The sequence below is a fragment of the Xiphophorus maculatus genome, chromosome 5 (assembly GCF_002775205.1).
Source record: "Xiphophorus maculatus strain JP 163 A chromosome 5, X_maculatus-5.0-male, whole genome shotgun sequence".
Classification (NCBI taxonomy): domain Eukaryota; kingdom Metazoa; phylum Chordata; class Actinopteri; order Cyprinodontiformes; family Poeciliidae; genus Xiphophorus; species Xiphophorus maculatus.
Window position 1 is genome coordinate 9,598,949 of NC_036447.1, and position 20,788 is coordinate 9,619,736.

General features: G+C 37.3%; 2 protein-coding genes across 2 annotated transcripts; both read left to right on the forward strand.

Moving 5' to 3' along the window:
* The first annotated feature begins 1,020 nt into the window (after positions 1 to 1,020).
* Positions 1,021 to 14,597, forward strand: gga3 (golgi associated, gamma adaptin ear containing, ARF binding protein 3). The gene is made up of 17 exons (XM_014476136.2): positions 1,021 to 1,098; positions 3,432 to 3,516; positions 3,671 to 3,746; positions 3,844 to 3,942; positions 5,204 to 5,327; positions 5,426 to 5,529; positions 5,973 to 6,053; positions 6,178 to 6,315; positions 6,563 to 6,644; positions 6,774 to 6,899; positions 7,687 to 7,899; positions 7,987 to 8,060; positions 8,147 to 8,556; positions 9,911 to 10,110; positions 12,833 to 13,002; positions 13,105 to 13,215; positions 13,460 to 14,597. The coding sequence occupies exons 1-17, from the start codon at positions 1,062 to 1,064 to the stop codon at positions 13,568 to 13,570; spliced, it is 2,241 nt and encodes a 746-aa protein (XP_014331622.1). The 5' UTR covers positions 1,021 to 1,061; the 3' UTR covers positions 13,571 to 14,597.
* A 550-nt stretch (positions 14,598 to 15,147) lies between these two features.
* LOC102218172 (small ubiquitin-related modifier 2) lies at positions 15,148 to 20,403 on the forward strand. Its single transcript, XM_005797500.3, has 4 exons — positions 15,148 to 15,251; positions 16,140 to 16,271; positions 18,255 to 18,326; positions 19,931 to 20,403. The coding sequence occupies exons 1-4, from the start codon at positions 15,231 to 15,233 to the stop codon at positions 19,994 to 19,996; spliced, it is 291 nt and encodes a 96-aa protein (XP_005797557.1). The 5' UTR covers positions 15,148 to 15,230; the 3' UTR covers positions 19,997 to 20,403.
* The last annotated feature ends 385 nt before the right edge of the window (positions 20,404 to 20,788 follow it).

Here is a 20,788-nt window from a genome sequence, read left to right on the forward strand (position 1 = left end):
CCAGCAGGCTGGCTACAACAGGGACAGGCCACAAATCAATGGCATTTATAGCACGTGGTATTGTTATAAATGTCATGTATAACAATTCAAGACATTGCTATATGACAACAATTGTTATACATGAGAACACCTTTGGTGTAGTTCAAGTAACAACAGAAGTCGACTGATAATTAAAGTTTAAGAATATAAGTATAAAATATTGTCTATGTCAAATATGACTTAAATAGAATTTGACTATTGGTCCATTTTGAGACAATTTTCCAAAATGGGCTCAAATTTTGGAAAACTTGAGCCAGGGATGTAAAGGTTACTACATTTATAGCCCTGGAATTGAGTGTCTGTCTCTTTAAGAAGTTCTTACCTTTTCTGACTCTGCCTTCATCACAACCATTCTTGGGAATCCTGGACTGTGAAGTAGTTAGTATGATAAGCTCAGCAGACTTGCAGTTTCACAAGGTGTTGAATAATTGCTGCTCTGGACGAGTTGAGTGGGAGAGACTCGGGAGAGAGATGCTCTATTGGACGAAATCTCAGCTGGAGACTGCAGCTCCAACAAGGAAGAGTTTTGTGAAAATACAACTATGTTCTTACTAAGTGTGAGAGCAAGCGTTTAGGCAACCCCGAATGACTGCCAAGGCAGATTAAGAATTCTCAGACATGCATGAAAGAATCAAAGCAACACTCCAGTATGTTTTTAGTGAGGGACTAACATTACATCTGTCTATATATAAAAAATGAAGCACAGATTCTAATATACTGATAATTTACAATATTTCATTGGATTTAGAAATGACAGCTTCAAATAACCCTTCGCTGTCAGTGTTTCGTACATGACATGAAACCTTCACAATACAAAAGTACAACAGTTCCTCAAGTGTGTAAAATGAAAACAGTTAAAGTGTGTATAATTCGACAGCAAATTAAGAATTCATCCGCGTAAATCACAGACATGATTACGATGACAATGATCCGCATATCAAGAGTAACTCCAAAGTCCATTTCTTTTGTAGGCACGTGAAGGCAGCAGGAGTCACGCGTTGTTTCTCTTCGAGAGAACAAATATGGCGGATGATGGAGAGTCATTGGAGTCTTGGCTTAGTGAGTACATAGTTCGTAATTTTTTCTCAAGCCTGATATTAATGCTACTGGTGTGCATGTATGTGCTCTATTTCCACATCTATCCGAATGATTTGTTCTATTCCCGTGACATGACCGTAGCTGAATATTAGCACGCTAACTGCTCTGTGTTGTCATCAGATGCTAACCCAGCTAACAGCAGATGATAAGTGTCACAAGCTAAATTCTCGTCTGTTGTCCGCCTTTGCATATTAATTCGGCATTAAATTGATGTTGCTGCAAAGTGTGATGAGTGTGTTATCCTAGAACGACACAGTGTGACATTTGACTTTTTTTTTAAAATTGTTAAATATCGTCGATCTTAACCAGAGAAAGTTCTAACAGCTCCTGATATTGTACCAAAAAGCAGGATTATTATTTAAGGTACAGGGTCACTGAGTGTTCTGCAGCTTTATGTCTGCTTTTAGTCACGATATGACAAAGGTATGACATAATTGCTACCAGTTAAGTGTAAATATGGGAGAGTGCATCTGTATGGTTGTTTTGGTCGAGTCCTACCCACCTACATACACCTGTATAATGTTGACATTTAGTGTTTTATATGTTGCTTATGGAAGGACATGCTTATATGTCTACCCCATTGACACATTGAAATATATTTAAAATGAATTTGGATATATTTTGAGAGTGCATTGCCAAGACATGAACAAAAATATTTGTGGTTTATAGATTTTTCCAAATATCAAACTGTAAATGAGGCAACTTTATTTTTATGCGTATTCAGTCCTTCAAAGAAGAACAGAGGTTGTACAATTTTACTAAAGATGAGAAACACATTGAAAGCATATTAATATTTTTTGAGAAGCTCATTAAAAACAAAAACAATGCTGTACTAAAGTTCTTAGCTTGTTTCTCGATTTCTTCTGTTTTTGTTTATATATTTCTCACTTACATGTTTCAGATCGGCATATGAAGTATAGTATCAAACCAAGATAACTTGAGTATTTAAACAAATATATTTTGAATAAAAATTTCATTTACTAACGGTGTAGAGATTTAACAAGGAAAGCAAATACCTTTTTCGCCTGATAAATTAAATCATCATATGAAAACCTCTATTTTGTGTTTAGTTTAGTTATTTTTCTCTGATATTAGAATTTGTTTGGTCTAAAATATTTTGATATGACAGAAAAGTAAAAACAAGAGAAATTGATAATGGGACAATCATTTTTTTCATACCAAAGGCTCAGGCGTCATTAAAAAATAACCCCAAAACTGTATTTTTATGGAAAAGCTGCAATAAACAATAGTTATTGTTTTCAGTTCTGATTTAAAGGAGACAGTCGTTTCTACACATCTCAGGTTTTCAGATCTGAGGAATGTGGAAACTCAATTCTGCTCCTCCTGTTTACTTCTGGTCCTTGGAACTGTTGACATACGAACCTGAGGGGTCCAGGTATTTAGTACCTGACAAGCAGCTCTGAAATTTAGAATGCAAACATTTGCCTCATTGATGATACTTCTAAGACAGTCAGCGGATGTAGTTTGACTTTTTTGTTGTTGTAGCGTTTTCAAATTTAGATTTCAGTCCATAACTAGGCCACTGCATTTATGCATGCTCCATGGTTTTTGGCTTCATCGAATCCAGTTAAGTCCTGTGACCAAAAACAATAGCTACTCTCTCTTCTGCATTAAGCTGGTGGAATTTCTGAACCCATCCACTCATTATGGACACACTTAGTGACTGTTGTCATGTGTTGACACAGAAACATAAAGTTGTGAGTCATCAGCATATCCATGGTAAAAGATATTGCAGTACTACATAATAAGATTCCAAGTTTACAAATCTTAATACATAAGGTATAGTGACTGTTAGTCTGCAGGTATATGTAAGGATATGTGGTTTTGAAATGCTTTGTACTTTAATGAATCAGATTACATCTAGTAGCCATTGCAATTTTCCCCCCAACTTTGTGAACAGAGCTAAAAAACAAAACAAGATCATTAGCTTGAGTCAGTCTACACATTCTGACAGTGTAACAGAGAAATGTTTTATCCTTGTGATTTTTGTCAACAATCTGCTCTGATACAAAGCATGACATATCAAGGAAATTCAGACTATATTGTTATATTACTATAAAATTACATACGGATATCATTGTGGTTATTCTTGTGTCATTAAAATATAATAATTTGGAGAATATTGACCAGCTTATACCCCAAATGCACCCTTGAGAAATCGGCTTTTAGGGCTCCAAGGCCATTTCCCTTATTCCCAACCTTAGAAATATATGATTATGGGCTAAAAATAAGGAGCAAGGGTGAAAAAAAAAGTTGTATTTTCTCTTTTTCAGATAAAGCCACCAATCCCTCCAACAGACAGGAAGACTGGGAGTACATAATGGGTTTCTGTGATCAAATTAATAAGGAGCTCGAAGGGTATTGTCACATTTATTCATTTAGCTCTTTGCATTCAGTGATATCCATTGAATCAGATTTTATGTGACCTCTCCTTTGTAAGCATACATGCTGTCTTGTGAGCTCTGGTATTGAAAATTCCTTTTGCCTTCTTACTTTATTTGATATTTTTCAGTCCTCAGATATCTGTCAGACTGCTGGCACACAAGATTCAGTCCCCTCAGGAGTGGGAGGCAATGCAAGCACTAACGGTGGGTTAGCTACAGTGCTTCAGTGTTTGTTTGTTTTATCTCCCTTTTTTGCTACATCCTACAGCATGAAGCTAATGGTGCTGGGATTCTTTCATAGGTTCTTGAAGCATGTATGAAAAACTGTGGACGACGATTTCATAATGAAGTTGGAAAATTTAAGTTTTTAAACGAGTTGATAAAGGTGGTCTCACCCAAAGTAAGTAACATTAACACTCATGTCCTCAGAAATCGTGATGATCAGGGCTGCACAATATATCGAGTTGCAGTTGTCGTCACCTCAATATGTGCAGTATTGCAACAGCAAAGAACTCCTTTGATGAAATTTGATTGGCCTTTAAATTTCAGGTGCCAAGAATTAAATTCTGCATGCTAATATTGTGTTTGACAGTTTGTATTAACTGCTGTCTTCGATTCCTACACCTGACAATGGCTATGTTTATATAGCAGGTCTTGATGCTCATTTCTGATCTTTTGCTGAAATCTGATTTTTGACATCTGTCTGAGAGGTTTACGACCCCAAGGCATTGCCATCCCACAGCAGCTCTCTGTTTATGGAAGTAGTAACGGATGCCACTGGTAGATTGATAGATTTTAAAGTTGTTGAGCAATGGGAGCCGACAGGATTGTCACAAGATCATAAGAAGGAAGATATGAAAAAAAGGTACAACACATAGCAACGACCTTTTGTAGGGCATTGACTACAACTTCTATAGAGAAATCTGTTTGGACGTGTTGTCGGAACTAGAACTTATAATTTTCAGCTGTTGTTTATGTCCAGATTTCCTTCATCTTGCTTCTTCTGGTGCAGAATTATTATGACGCATGTCTCATTTCAATGACGTCAAAGTCAGATGAAATGCAACATGACTGTTTGTACTACAGCCGCTTTGAAAACAATCGGATATGTATCTGATTTAGTACTGTGTATGGAAGTGGCACATATCAGATTTTTGGGGGAATGAAATGATCAGAATCGGGCCGATCACACTGCCATGAAAAAGGTACTGTGTATTGGTCGCATATATGCAAAAAAAATGGATTTGGGTCGCATTTGCCTGCTGTGGGGATGTTGGCATAGATGTTGGTGATCAAGATCCTCAAAGATCACGGATGTGTCAATATAAAAATTGGTGCTGATATCGACATCTGCTAATGCAGTAAAAGCCAATAACCAATATGTATTGATATGCTCTTTTGGCATCTTGAAAAACAGACCACATTTCTGAAATTTCACTGACTGCTTGAGTTAAACACCCCACAATCCTGCACTGCATCATCATTCCTGCCACATGCCCCAACAAATACCACATGAACAACTTTTAACAGTTTTGGAACTGTGCTTATTCCTGATGTTGTGCAGCCTTGGTCGTGATGATATTATTTGCATTAATGTTTGCAGATAATTACTTAGAATTAAATAATCCTAAGCTGAACTAATAATAGCCTTTGGTTTCCAGTACCTAGGAGACAGAGTTTCAGATAAAGTAAAGACGAAGGTCATAGAAATGCTGTATACTTGGACTGTGTCTCTTCCTGATGAAGCGAAGATCTGTGAGGCCTATCAGATGCTGAAATCCCAGGGTAACGTAACGCTGTGGCTCCAATAAACAAATACCGCAACAGATACGAGTTTGAAATCTTTTTTTAATCGCCTGAGCTTTTTTAAATTTTTCTTTTAGGTATTGTTGTAGTTGACCCTGAAGTCTCCCTGAATGCCACATTAATCCCCTCACCTTCTCCACGTCCCAAGAATCCTGTATTTGACGATGAGAAAAAGAGCAAGGTCAGTTTAACACATTATGTATTTTTTGTGAATACCCAAGATTCTCTGCTATAGCCTCAGACCGAAGAATGCCCAATTTAAATAGAATAGAAGTTTCCTTTATTGAAATTCAGGAGCATTTAGCAGCATTGAGATACAAAAATAAAAAAGTGTTAAAAATTGATAAAAAAAAAAAAAAAACCAAGATAAATAGTAATGTACTGTACAAGAATATAACTTAAAAATATTGTGCAGTTTGTCCACGAACAGGATTTAGGTTTATTCTCGATGTAAACAACACAAACTGTGTTTAGATTGTGCTGACAGCAGTTGGTCCACGGATACACTTGCTAGTACTTTCAGTGTTTTTTTTTGTTGTTGTTTGTGGGAGATGATAATCTTTGCCTGCTGCGTCTGTGGGAAGAGAGTCTGGCTGATGAAAGCTTTTTCTAATTCCTCTGCAGAGATTAGCAGAACTTCTGAAAAGCAAAAAGCCCGAAGATCTTCAAGAGGCAAATCGGCTCATCAAGAACATGGTGAAGGAGGTGGGTTTTATCACAGATTTAATCTGAGCTACTTTCATCCTCACACATTTGACTGTTTGAGTCAAAGGTGTCATTTTAAGATTAATTGCAGTTTATAGAAGTGCAACCCATTTGTGTGTCACAGGACGAGGTGCGATCACAGCGAGCCACAAAGCAAAAAAGCACGCTGGAGGCTGTCAGCAACAGTGTGAAACTCCTTAGTGAAATGCTCGCTCACTTCAGCCCAGAAGACTCCACTGAGGAAGATAAGGAGCTTATAAAGGTCTGTGTTTTGTGACGAGAGTTCTTTGAAGTTCTTTCTTTGGCGTTATTTACCTTTCTGGAAGCTCTGTTGTAACGTTCATTATGCTGAACAACATCAGAGTTAAATCTATATATCGAAGAAGTTTCTTTTATTTTACGTATATAAAATAAAGATTTACTGAAGAGAGGAAAAGTGTTGCTTTTCTGTGTTTTAAAATGCCCCTTTAGTGATAAGAATCTATACTTTTATGTCTCTTTATTTTCAGGAATTATACAATGACTGTGACAAGCTCAGACAAACAGTATTTAAACTGGCTACTGAGACCGAGGATGATGACAGCAGCTTGGGTAAAGCTGGTTTCATTCTCTTGTTTTTGATCTGTTCTTTTTTTAAACTTATCAGAAATACATTGAACCCAGAGTTTTGCTTTGTATCATCCTGACTGTTGCTTTAATCTTTTCAAAAAAACACACCAGGAGAGATCTTGCAGGCCAATGATGACCTCTCCAGTGCAATTAATTCCTATAAGAAGATAGTTGAAGGGCAGTCCATCAGCGGAGACTCTGACTTTGCACAAGGGACTCAGACTCCAGCCACACAAGGTAAAGTTTGCATAGAGGAGTAGATGGAAACTAACAGATTTGAAAACTCTAAATACTGCTGATGCACCGATCAAATAACTAGTAACTCGCTCGGATTTAGTGCTGTGTGTATTAGATTTGTCTTCACTTTGTTGTGCCACATTAACAAAAAACAGCAAGTTTACAAGTTGATAAAATGCCAGAAAACTTCTGCAGGCAAGGTCAGTCACTTCATGATGTCAAAAGCAGACTTGTTGTCCAGAAACATTCTGAAACATACAAAGTACAAACTGTGAACTCTGTATATTAAATTCAGCTTTTTTTATTTTGGCTCTTGTATTCAAAATGTGTCTTTTTAGTTTTGTTTTGTTGCTTTGCCAGTTTGCACAGCATTAAATAGAAGAAGAAACTTTTTTTTTACTTCTTTTTCTCTTTCTCACTGTTTCTTTTTTCATTTAACCTGACCACAGTGGGAATATCTACCACAGATGAATAAAAATTGGTCTGAGAAGGACTGAGTCAGGAGATGGATGTAATTTTAAAAGGAAAACATCAAGGAACTCTGCATTTAGCCCTCTTTCTCAGACACCACTACTTAAAATCCTTTGGAACTCTCTTTATTTGCTTTTAGCACTACTCTGCTTTACTCTACGACATAAAAATCTGCTTTTTATGTAATGTCTGCTCTACATATACATAGAGAGCAGACATTACTCTTTAAAGTTAATGGGAACAAGATTTGATTTGAACAAATGCCTTTCTTCTTCAAATCTTGATATATTTTATTTTATTTTTTTTTATTTCTTAGGCTCTGCAGGCACAAACAAGTCAGAGATCCTTATTGACCTGGTGGGTCTTGACGCCAAGAGTCCTTCTCAGCCCAAACACGAACCTCAAGCATCTTCTCTGGTTTTTTCGGGCGACTTGCTTTGCGGATCGACGACCACCGAGCTTCAGTCCAAGTCTGCAGCTGCACCCTCCGCTGCCCTCTCCCTGCTGGACGAGGAGCTGCTATCTCTAGGTACAAATCTTCAGTCTAAATCTTCTTTTTAAGTATTTGCTCGATGATCTCTTTCGTCTGAAAAATGAAATTTGTGTAAACTCACAGGCCTTAATGATCCTGGGCCTGTAGTCAATGAATCAAGCACCTCAAATCAGAGCAATCATTTACCACCTTCACAGGTATTTAATTTAAGACTATAACAACTGGAGCATTTTACCGTCTACCTTCATGAAAGTAGCTCTGATTATAATTAAATGTATTCCAGGACTCCGGTCAAGATTTGGCTCTTTTCGACTCCAGTTTGTCTCCTGCCTTTGATGCACTTTCAGCACCTTCGCTGTTTCAACAAGCCCTCTCTACAACACTAGCGCCAGTGACTTCAACCAGAACAACTACAACTTCCTCTGCCTCCAACTTCCCCGCCCCCGCCTTTTTCACGCCTCCAGCTGCTACGGCTTCAGATTTGCCAGCGTCGGTCATATTCCCACCGCCGCTCGGCTTGGCGCTGACCGCCTCGGTGCCGGCAGGGCCTTCACCTTCACACAGCGCGACCGCACCAGCCTTCTCTACCGGACGTCAGCATGTCTCCTTACCTGGGGTCTTCCAGCCCGCTGTATCCTCTCTCAGTCACAATTTACAAGACCTCGCAATGCTGGATCTGGGCGGGAGTGATAAGTGAGTACCATTCAATTCAAATGTCACACTTTTAAATGATGTGCGAGCTCTGTCCTTGTTTCAGCTCTGGAAACGGCGCTCACCTGTCTTTCAGTTCTGCTAGGATTAAGACATAGAAGACATGTGTTGGAGAGATAAGATAGTAGGGAGTTAGCAGGAGAAATGCAACATTAAAGAGCTTTTTTAGTGACAGTCTGATAGATTCTTCCTGCCCGCAGCTATTAGACTCTATAACCATCACTGCTCCCAACAAAATCAATAAAGGTTTGCATCCTTGCTGGCAGTTGTACAGCAAGGATGTGCAAATTCCTCTGGTGGCCATTGCATGTTCTCAGTTTTAATAACATTTCTGATATTATTGTACATCTTTTTCTGCACTGATGTGCTGATATATTGTAGTCTGTTGTGTTTTTCACATCCCTTGGATTGAGTACAATATTTATATTCCAATAACTGCACAGTATTTTTTATGGTATAATTATATACAGTATATTATTACTATTATTGTTGATGTTAATCTAGTTTTTTTTAGTATATTTTCTCACGTTGTGAACCTGTATGTATCTGATGCTGCCGTTGCACCTGAATTTTTTTTCTGTGGAAAAATAAAGGCCCATTTCCTCTGGTGGCCATTGCATGTATATTTGACTACAGTCACAACCTCGTGGTGTTTTACGTGGGACTTTATCTGGCAGACCAACACAAAGTAAAGCATAGTTTTAAAGTAGAAGCAAAATGATTCATGTTTTGCAAAATGTTTAACACAAAAAAATTTGAACGAATTGTAAAGCATTTGTATTCATCTCCCTTTACTCTGATACTGGTAAAAAAAAAAAAAAGTCTAGGGCGGCAGATATTGCACACCAGTTATCAAATTATTAGTTTTTCTTGCTTACTTGTGTTGGTCTATTGCATAAAGCGACAGAATTTGTCATTGTAACATGACAAAATGCTGAAAAGTTTATGAATACCTTTGCATGTATCTGTGGAGTATTTTTCAAGGCTGTGTTATTGTAGCTGGTAAAAAAAATCTCTTGTTGCAAAAGTCACGATGTGAAACTATTGTAGTCTACAGCTTTACTCAGAATTTTCTGTTGCATAGGAAAGGAAAATTTGAAATAAGTATTAATTTAATTAAATTAAAATAAGTAATAATTTCTCAATGTAATAATTTAAATGATGATGGGGCGCACATTAAAAGGAAGATATTTTCTTTTAAGATGTTAGGTGTGCTAGTTAAAAACTAATTAACTAATTTAACTTTTTCCTCATTTGCAACACCTCTTGATAACTCCCAACTTTTCCAAAATCCCCCCCCCAGAATTATTTGACCGCTGCTTTTGTTTCCTTCCAGTCACAGTGGAACGTCGACTTCAGCGATGACGACTGGGATGCAAGGGTGGTCTACTCCTCCAGCCCTCCGAAGTCACCCAGACGACAGCCCTCTGCTGCGCTCCTTGTCTCCCATTCAGCCCATGAGCCAGGCAAGTCCAAGCAAAGGAGGCGAGGTTTCCCTGGCTGCTGTTTTTGTTCCTCTGGAGGCCATCAAACCAAGTGAGTTTGTTGAAAAGAACCTAATGATTTCTGTTGGTTTTGTGCCAGTAGTTGCTGACGTTTGGATTCAGTTGTGGAAAACCGCAAATGCATTTTAAGAGCTAAAACATTTGATCAGTACACACGTGCTCTGTGCTAATAATGAAATATGACGGTCTCGCAGTAATAATTTCCTGTCAGCCAGAATGGCAACTTTTAAAAAGACACAAATAAATGCTTTGAGTGTTTTCAAATTGGTAGAATTTTATTTAGTCCAAAATTTGATTCCCAATTTTAATAGATTTTTTTTTTCATTTGCTTTTCTCCTTAACAATTAAAATACAAATTAATATATCTTAAAAGTTGGCTTTTATTTCAATCATAATTCCGTGAGTTAATCTGGATTCATAGCTGAAATAAATAGAAGCTGTAAAACACGCTTCTCAAACAAGGCAGTATTGTTCAAACCAATTTGAGCAATTGATTTTAGCAGTTGTTTAAATTGCTAGAATCAATTTGAACAATGGAAATGCAAGCAGTTCATTGGTGGAAAAATCAAAAAGATTTTCAAAACATGAAATCTTCAAAACAAAACACTCTATTAATCGATAAAATTAATTTACGTTCGACCGTAGGAATTGGCCTCCCCAAAAAATAAAAGTCAATTGATTTTATTAAAAAAACTGAACTTTCTCATGGTTGGATGTTGATGAAACAAGAACTTCTGACAGTGCAGTTAAAATTAACTGATGGTTTTATCTTCTTGATCAACAAAATATGCTCCGTAGGCGATTTTTAAAAGCACCATATTTTAGCTACTATGGTAACTGGGGTTTTGAATTTTAATGTTTTGTTTTTGTTTTTTATAACACTATTCAGTCTCAGCTGGGGATAAACTTGCCATTCACTGGAATTTTGAGTTATTTTTACTCTTTCTTTGTTGTTGGTGTGAGTATTCATTGGGCCGCTTTATAAAGTACACTTTGCTATTACTGGAGTTTCATAAATTCTTCTCCAAATCAATGTTTCTTGGGGAGTTTTTTTTTTTTAATAATCTCCCTCCAGATGCTCTAGGGAGCGCATTCTGCTGGAGGGGGCCTAAGTGAGTGTGAGCGCATGAGGGTGGGAAGGTGTGGTTGGGTGTCTCAGGTGGGGTTTTAGCTGCCACCTCTAATGGATCATCCCAGGCTGATCTTAAAAACATAACGATGCCTCGAGGGATCATTTGGTACATACATGTATTTCTCTCTCACACACAGTACAGATCAGGACCTTGGAGTTTCTTGATAAGTGAAATTCTGCCAGATGGAGCTCAGTGCTTATTAGGCCAGAGCTGATTGAATATCTGGAGCAAAAAGAAACAGATTAAGTGTGCTGTCGGCACTGGACTGACGGCCCTCTGGGGCTCGCTGGGATTGATTCAAGCAATACTGCAAATATCAGACACATTTATTGACTGACTTATTCCTTCATTTTGCTTTTGTTGTTCAGTTCTTGCTGCTGATGTGTGTGCAGCTTATTGAATTTACAATTTTGGCTCTGAAAGTCCCTCATATGTGGACCTAATGGTTACATGTAGTGACTTTTCACAACTCTAAAAACTTTCTCTTTTCTTTAGAAAATAGCATTTTTTTTCTGGTGTTACTTTAAATTTTTGGAGACTAAGCGAAAGCACGTATTGTTCTTGCTCATCTCGTCAAGCAGCAGGCCCTCCCTGGTCTGAAGGCCCTCGCAGCTGAGCGGCTCCTCCCTCTACGTTGAGAATGCTAATGAATCATAAAAGTGCTTTGGCTGATCCCCTCTCAGTCAGGAAGTAAACTTAAAGCTGGGTTTGTCTCAAATATATCATTAAGTAATTCTCTCTCTACTATTTATCTTTTGTCGAATCAAATTTCTAATGTTGATTCATGTTGACGTAAGTCAAGCCAGGGGGGTGTCCCGTATTAAATTTGTTGTCGTATCCAGTAAATATTTTTTCCAAACATAATAACCATGGAGACCAAAAATAATCCTGATTTTAATAATATTTTCTATAATGAAGCAGTCTTAGTCTACAGGTAACTTGTATAACTTGAATCATGTTAAAACCTCTGTAGCTATCCATGAAAAAAATTATTTTTACCCTTAATCAGCATATTTTTGTATAATTTGACATCTTAGATTCCATTGAATTTTTTGTAATTTGTGAACATCTCACTGTAACAAAATACCCAGTCGATTAAGAGATTTCTACAGTAAAAGGTAAGTTTATTAAAAGTGTTTCTTGGAACAAGAGTGTTTCTTTGAAAATCAAAATATTATATTTTACTACCACCTAGTGGTGAAAATGGGAAACTGATAAAACGATAAAGGAAGATGTGGTTTTATTTTCCTCAAGTAGACCTTAATTTACTGTATTTTACGGTATATGTGATTTGAAAGCAGAGTAATATTTTTTAATTTTTTTAAAAAGGACCATTTATTGCATTTAGAATAATTTTGCAGCGCTGCCTTCCATAGCTGCTTGTGAGTGGATGCTATTTGTCTGGTACATCTTTGTACATGCTGTAACAAAAAAGAGAATAAATCACCACATCATAAAATCAATTTATTTATTCCACACATTTATTATTAATCAGCTGCTGCATGACATGTTTAATCTAAATTGAGGATTTCCAGATTTTGGGAGATGAAAGAGACAAATGTCCTCCAAGAGATGAGATTCTCAGTTTTTGACTGACATCTGTCTGTCTGGTGTTTATAGGTACGCTCTGTCCTGTGACGGCGTATGACAAAAACGGAGTCCGTGTCCTGCTCCATTTTGCCTCCGACTGTCCCCTCGGGAGGCCCGATGTTCTGGTGATGGTGGCGTCGATGCTCAACACCGCCCCACAGCCTGTTAGGAACATAGTTCTCCAGGCTGCTGTACCCCGGGTAACGGCTGATATGTTTGTGTTGCTACATTTTTTTGGGACGGATTTTAATTAAACTTCTCAAATTTGAGCACCTGGGTTTCTCTTCTAACAACATCTGTAGACGATGAAGGTGAAGCTGCAGCCGCCCTCCGGAGCAGAGCTGGCCCCTTTCAATCCAATTCTTCCTCCTGCTGCCATCTCTCAGGTCGTGCTGCTTGCCAATCCTCTGAAGGTAGATTTCACACACACTGCTTGAACTTTTTTTCACATTAGAACCACAAACTTGAGTGTATTCTATGGGGATTTCCTTCCACTTTTAAGTAATGCACTACTTTGTGTTTATCTATCAAATAAAATCCCTGTAAAATGCACCGACGTCTGTGCTTGTAATGTGACACGATGGGAAAACGCTCAAGGAATACAAATGTTTCCCAGACACTGTAACATGAGCCCGTTTATGTTTTTATGTCTCTCAGGAAAAAGTTCGGATGAGATACAAACTGATGTTTACGCTGGGAGAGCAGTCCTTCACAGAAGTGGGGGAGGTGAACGACTTTCCACCTGCTGATCGATGGGGGGCTCTATAGTTACATTTTCTCATTATTTTAAGAGCCGTCTTTTGCAGTTTTGTGTGTCGGTGCAAAGCTAAAAAAGACTTCAAATTAAAAAGGTTTAGTTAAATACAAACTTGAATAAACCATGACGGGTTAAAGATGGTCCAGTAAAGACAGCATCAAAGTTCGACCTGTGATTACAAACCAGTGTGACCTGATATCTGAATGTGGATAATGGTGTTGAAGTCAGTCATTAATTATAATTAAATTAATATTTTTCTTTTAATTTATTTTTAATATTTAAACCTGTTTGTGTCATCTGACTGAACTGAACAACAAAACAAGCAAAATGTTCTCATTTTTGATATTTCCAGTTAAACTCTGGCATCATGTGTGATTAATGCAGGTGAATAAAGGTCCAGAGATAAACAGGTTTATTTTAAGGTTTTAACAGAGACTTGACTTCTGGGGTTTACACTTCTATGGTTTTCAGTATTCTCATTACGCATTTGATTAATTTGTGAATGGAAGAATCATATCTGTTAACATTCCAGACAAAAACCCAAACAAACTGTGCCGTTAGTCTGCATTCTCGCCTGACAGAAATGGGGTTCGGTGCACCTTATTTTCACCAGATGTTCTGACATGTATGCGTTTTTAACCAACCTTGAAGAGGATCTGCTTACAGGAAATAAGGAGCTGCTAGAATCATACTGTTTAAAATCAATACAACAGCATGAATATTGTACATTTTCTTCTGCCGCTGCTGTTAAATGATGTGGAAACTCAGCTAAGGAGTTAGATCAGTGTGTGTGGGAGCTTCAAATTAGAAATGTTTTGCTCTTTTGTTATTTATGTCCTAAAACAATAAAATAAATAGGGTTTTTTTGTGAGTAAGAGGGTATTTAAAAACATTAAATCTGTCGGTGGTATATACAACTTTCTTTACATATTTCTTTTAAAAGTATTTATTTGGGGTTGTTGAATTGTCATTGCATATTTTTGAGAAGCTTTTTCTGTGCATGGAAACAATAAAAGAGATGAATCTATTTGTACTATACTCTTTGTCTGATTTGCCTTGATTTTTTACAGTATTGTTGAAGATGTTATAACTGAGCTTTGTCTAAATTAATATTCTAATTGAGAATCCCAAAATGGAAAATAATCCTCTTTATAAAAGATCTGCACCCGTCTGAAAGTGGTTCCCCATAGTGTAGTGATGGGAAGTTCGGCTCTTTTGACTCTAAACGGCTCTAATCTGAAGTCTCACATTTTAGATTCACTTTGTAAGTAAGAACGTTTTGTATGTCAATAAACCCTTTTTCATTCAGTGTTTTATGACGGCCTTATATTTGCCTAATATTTTGTATATATGTATTTACAAAAGCAGGAATTCTTATACTTTTGTGTTTCACAAAGTATGAGCACGAAGAATGAACAAAATAACACTTCCTAACAAATGTACCGAGAAGGTCCATAGTGCTTTATTAGATGATGTATTTTAACCTAAAAGAAAAAATAATGGGGAGCCACTTACAGTTGTATATCAATTCATTCGATGAGAGTCGGTTCTTCGGATTCACCACAAAGCTGGAGCATACGGTGAGCATGACCCATCACTACCAAACAGCGCATGCGCTGAAGATCGGGCGCACAACGGCTAGCCGAAGTAGCACAAACGGCAGCAACAACGATGGCAGACGAGAAGCCAAAGGTGAGGACGGAGTGGCTTTTGTATATTTTTTTGGTACATGCATACGTGATGCATAAATTATTGATTTTGTCTGAACTGTTTCCCTGTAAAGAAATTGAAACTGGCAAACTCGAAGCTACTGTTTTAGCTAGCGGTTAAAATTAGCATAATAAGCTAATGCGGCTAAAGATTCTGAGTCCCTGGCAGAATGAAAGGAATAGTTTTTTGTGCGTCGTTTAGATACTGTATTAGTGGGGATCACTTGTCAATACCAAGTAATTAATTTAGTGCTTTCATGACTAAAGGGTTTTACAAGAATCTAGTTGAAATCCGAGTTAACCGGCTGTCGCTGGAATGACTAGTTGGGACAAAAAGCTAATGTCCGAAAGACATCTTATATGTTCGAGTATGTGAATCAAGTTAGCTCTTTTAAAATATCTTTCAGTGGAAGATTAAATGTTAAGAGTGACTAATATCTTAGTGAGTTGTAGGCCATCGATGAATGGGGCGCCTATTGCTAAATTTCGCTCCTTTCTGCGCAGTCACCAAATAAACCCACTCCTCACTAACAGTGAAGATAATCAGTAAAAAAAAAAGACCATCAAGCAACAGATGACCTGGAGCTACTATCCTGTAGGTTCTAGATGCATCCCTTCTCCAACATACCAGATTCAAGTGATTACATTACCTCTTCAGCAGGCGAGGGCCTGGTAACCAGCCATTAATTTGATTCAGGTGTGCTGGAGCAGGGTTGCATTTAAAACCTGCAGGACGTTAGCTGGGGTTGGAGACTCCAGATATAGAGTTTCAAACTGACGACGGTCGATCCAGATGGGCCTCGTTTCTGGTGGTTTGGAGGTTTTAAACGTTGCTTGACTCCATGTTGACTTGTTTCCTCTGTCTCCTCAGGAAGGAGTAAAGACTGAGAACAATGAGCACATCAACCTGAAGGTGGCAGGGCAGGATGGCTCGGTTGTGCAGTTCAAGATTAAAAGGCACACTCCTCTCAGCAAGCTGATGAAAGCTTACTGTGAACGGCAGGTGAGACTGCTGTACACACACGCTTTTGCTCTCAATGAATAATATCTCTGGCCAAAGATGCTAAAGTTACTGATATGTTAAAATGGTTCTATAGACACTTTTGGCTTAAAATGCAAGTAGTGAGCGTTTTGGACACACTTCTAGAATTTGAATCCAAATAACAAAACCCAAAAATATATTAAGCAGAATAAAAACTACTTGTGCAGTCACTTTGTGTTTTCTCCATTTGTCATTTTCGTTATTTTCTCCATACATATGTGCATATAAAAGTTATATAGATTTGATATTTGTTTAATTTCAGTAATTCAACTGAAAAAGTTACTCTTTAAGCTCTTAGAGAGACAGATTTATGTCGTACAGCCATACAACCAAAACCCCAATTAAATTTAGCAGAAAATTGGATTACAGACCAACAAAAATATTTTCAGTACAAAATGCTGTCCTACTGTACATTATAAGAACTCCATAATTGGGCTATGTCCACATAGCAGGCAAATGCGACCCACATCCGACTTTTCCATCGCAGTCTGAACAGCCCAGTTTTGATCAGCTGGTCTGCATAGCTTGCTCTGGTGTCTCTAGTCTTCCTCCTGAAAGTATTTCATAGATTCTCTGTGTAGTTTTTTCAGAGATCAGTTTGCTGGTCAGTCAAGCCCAGTGATTCCATGGTCATTAAAGTGGACAGAGTTGGCAGATGCCAAGTGCTGGTTGAAAATGAAATCAGCAGAGGGAAGCAGAAGATTGTGGTTGGGATTTAGACCGTCCTGGCTTTGCAGTTGATAAAATGAACTGCGCCAACACTAGCAGATGACATAGTTCCTCAAATTGTCCATTGTCCACTCTTCCTCCAGACTCTAAAACAGTGGTTTTCAAATGAAATGCAAACTTTACTTTCATCTGAAAAATTATTTTTGGACTGCTGAGAACAGTCCAGTCCACATTCTGTGGTTCCAGAATAGCTTAACATAAGGAGTGTCACAGTTGTAGTTCATGTCGTAGATATCTGTATGTGTTGTACCTCTTAAAGCACTGACTCCAATTGCCTTGTGATTCTTCCTCGAACAAGCATTTCAAGACTGCGGTTAACCCTTTTTTTTGTCCATCTTTTTCAACCCGTCTACTTGTTAGGAAAGCTGCAAACAGCTAGCTTGCTAAACAAAGCCCACCTTAGTGGATGGTGTCGGTAGTCCCCTTTCAGATCATCATTTTATCTGGTGATCTACTTGTTTATCATGGCTTGGAATTGATTGAAATGTTTTAGTATGGATAATACACCATGAATCATTCTCACAAAGTAGTAATAAACCTGGAATCAATATGAAATGTAAGCGGTAGACCATGGAACGAGTGTGACATAGTATGAGCAAAGAGTTCACTCAGATGGGAGATATGGTTTTATCTTCCAGATTCAATCAATAGTAAACATTTCAGTTCTTTTACTTTTTGTAATGGCTAACCTGAGTTTTCCATTTTGAGTTGAATTGCTGTAATAAATGTTTTACACTTTTAAGTTCTTGAGATGGAAATGACTACAAGCTGCTGGAAATGCAACAACTAAACCTCTGATCAGAAAATGAGAGAATTAAAAAAAAGTGCACACATTTTATCAGTCTAAAGTTAAGCTATAAGAGTCAAAGTATGGCAAAATATTATTTTGTAACCACTATCACACAACTGCTGAGATCCACAGAAGAGCAAATATTTGATCTTTTGTTTGTTTTTAATTTTACTCATTTTCATTAAATGCATATTCAAGATCACACTGACATGTGACTGGAGTTGGAATTTACTAGGTGATGCCTATTCCCACTTGTCCATCCTACTATGTACTGTATCATAATTTGTAAAGCACTTTTCTCAGAAAAAAAGTTTTAAAATGTGCTGTAAATAAAACATTTAATCTGATCTGAATGTATGTACTCAATTCCTATTCTTGTACTATTTATACATGGTTCTAAAACTGTGGCGTTTCTGTCCTTTTAGGGTCTGTCAATGAGGCAAATAAGATTTCGATTTGACGGTCAGCCTATTAATGAAACAGACACACCTTCACAGGTAAGCCAACACGTTGTTGATTAGCTTGCATTCCAACTTTTTGTTACTAGGCAATTTGTTTTTCTGCCTGTGGACAGTTACTATTTACTGATGTTTTATTATGAATGCTTTTATTGCCCAATCCTATTTCTAAGGATGAAACCCAGACAATGTTACAACACAAATTTCTGCAACTCTGCCCTGTGGGAAGAACACCAGTCCACTGATAACAATTTTTCGTTCTCATGTTTAAGTTGCATGAGCTTGTGTACAGCACTCTGAGTAGTGGTGAAATAAGAGGAGTGTGAACAGTGACTTTTCAAGCCTTGTTGCTCTCATGTTGGTTAGTCATGTAGTCTTACTCTGCTTTTAAATAAACGTGGGTGTAGTGTGAATAAAATAAAGCACCACAGTCAAAAGACAAAACTATTAAAAACATACACTTATATTTTTTCTTTTAAAATTCAGCTGTTTATTTTAAAGCCAGGAGCTGTATTACATAAAAATGATTGTCTTAATTTCTGTATAGCTCTTAATCTAGTTTTTATACTCTAAAAACAGAGAAAAAAACTGAAACATTTTAAGACCAAAAGCAAAACTTCAGATTAGTCTCAAACGTGTCTGCGAAGCATGAAAACGAAGCCTATTTCCTGCAGAAAAACCACAGGTGTTAACTGAGGTTCAGATCAAGAACTTTTTTTCCTGCGAGGTGATGGGTGCCAACCACTGTCAGTCGAGTTTCACAAATACTACTGAATTTCAGTTTGCTTGCAATGTTTTTTTTATGAAACCAAAGTTGTGCAACTTGTACAACTTTGTATTCAGGTTAAATTTCAGACCATCTATATTATGAACACCAAGTGATAAGAGTAAAAGACCAGATTTAGCAAAACTGAACCTCTTAGTTCTGCTCAGGGAACTGGTGCACACATGTAAAATGTTTTGCTGACTGTAAACTTTAGTCAACCATCAACATACTTAATGTTGCTGGTCAACGTTAAACCTACTTCTGAATGCTTTTAGTTTCCTTTCAGTACGACAAACCACAGTCATTTTAAATGTTTTTTTTTTTTTTCAAATATCTTCAGCTATGAACACCACTACAACTTAGAAAATTTTTGTTTATTTCTTTTTTTCCTCCTCCCTTTTGACAATATTGTGCAAAGAACACAACTGAAGTTTATGCTATTATTGTTGAACTTGACCAGGGTAACCCTTAACAATAAGATGATTCCTCATATTATGAATCGAGTTATCAATGCGGTTTATATGCAGACAAACGCTGAATATTTTTGCACAATAGATATGTGGATATTCAGGTGAAATAAGTGGACAGGATTTTTTTTTATATACAATAGACAGATTCCAGCTGTATAAACCCTTACAAAAGTAAGGTGTGCTGATGTTTATCATGTTTACTCGTCAAAGAGTAAGTTTATTTTACTCATTTATTATCTCAATAGAAGTCTTTGGTTTCATGCTATGACAACCTCATGTAAATGTATACATTCACATTAATGCTTAATTATTAATACATTTCTTGGTAAAGACATTGTATAGTGAAAACTGCTGTTCAGTTTTACCCAAAGACTCTAAACTGACTTTCTTTTATATTTCTCTTACAGCTAGAAATGGAAGATGAAGATACAATTGACGTGTTCCAACAACAAACTGGAGGATCGGCTCTTTAAAGACTGTTTCCTGTGAACATCCCTACCTCCCTTTTTGTCCCTGAACACCTTTGTTATACCCAGTCTTCATATGCTCATCACCAGTGTTTATATCATGGGAAACTTGTACAAAATGCTGAAAGGAAGCAGGGAGAGTTGACATACACCTGCATCGCACTGACACTTAATATGTTAGCATCTCTGAAACTGTGCAGTGTGGCGATATCAAAAGCTTTGCAAGTTTTTTCCCCTTTTTCTTTTATTTTTTTTTCTTCTTCCCAAGAGCTGAAAGTAATTTTTTTTATACATACAACAGGGGTTTTGATTTGGATAGAATATTGTTGTTGAGTAAGCCCGTGTTTTAAATTTGCTGACATCTGTTGTTTTGAAGTGTATTATTGAAATAAATTGACTTTTTTAATAAAATGTTTGGTGTTCAGCTTCCTATCTGACTCATGTTGCCATGCAGTAGTATTCATACCCTTTGAATTTCTCCCATTCTGTTAACATGATCTTCAGTGTATTCAAATTGAGCAAGTTATACTCGGGCCATTTTGATTAGATGCTCGGCCTTGGAACTTCACAGATCAACTCATGAATAAACAGTCCATCCTTGTGCAATTTAAATTCAAAACACGATCTGTGCATGCCTCACAGAAACTTTACAGAGCAAAAACAGCAGGAGAGTTGGGGAAAACATGGAGAGGTTCAAAGGAGCATTAGACTGTAACACAATATTCCAAGCTTGAACATCTATCAGAGTACCGTCATTTCAAATTCAAATCAACCAGGACATGGCTGTCCACCTCAATT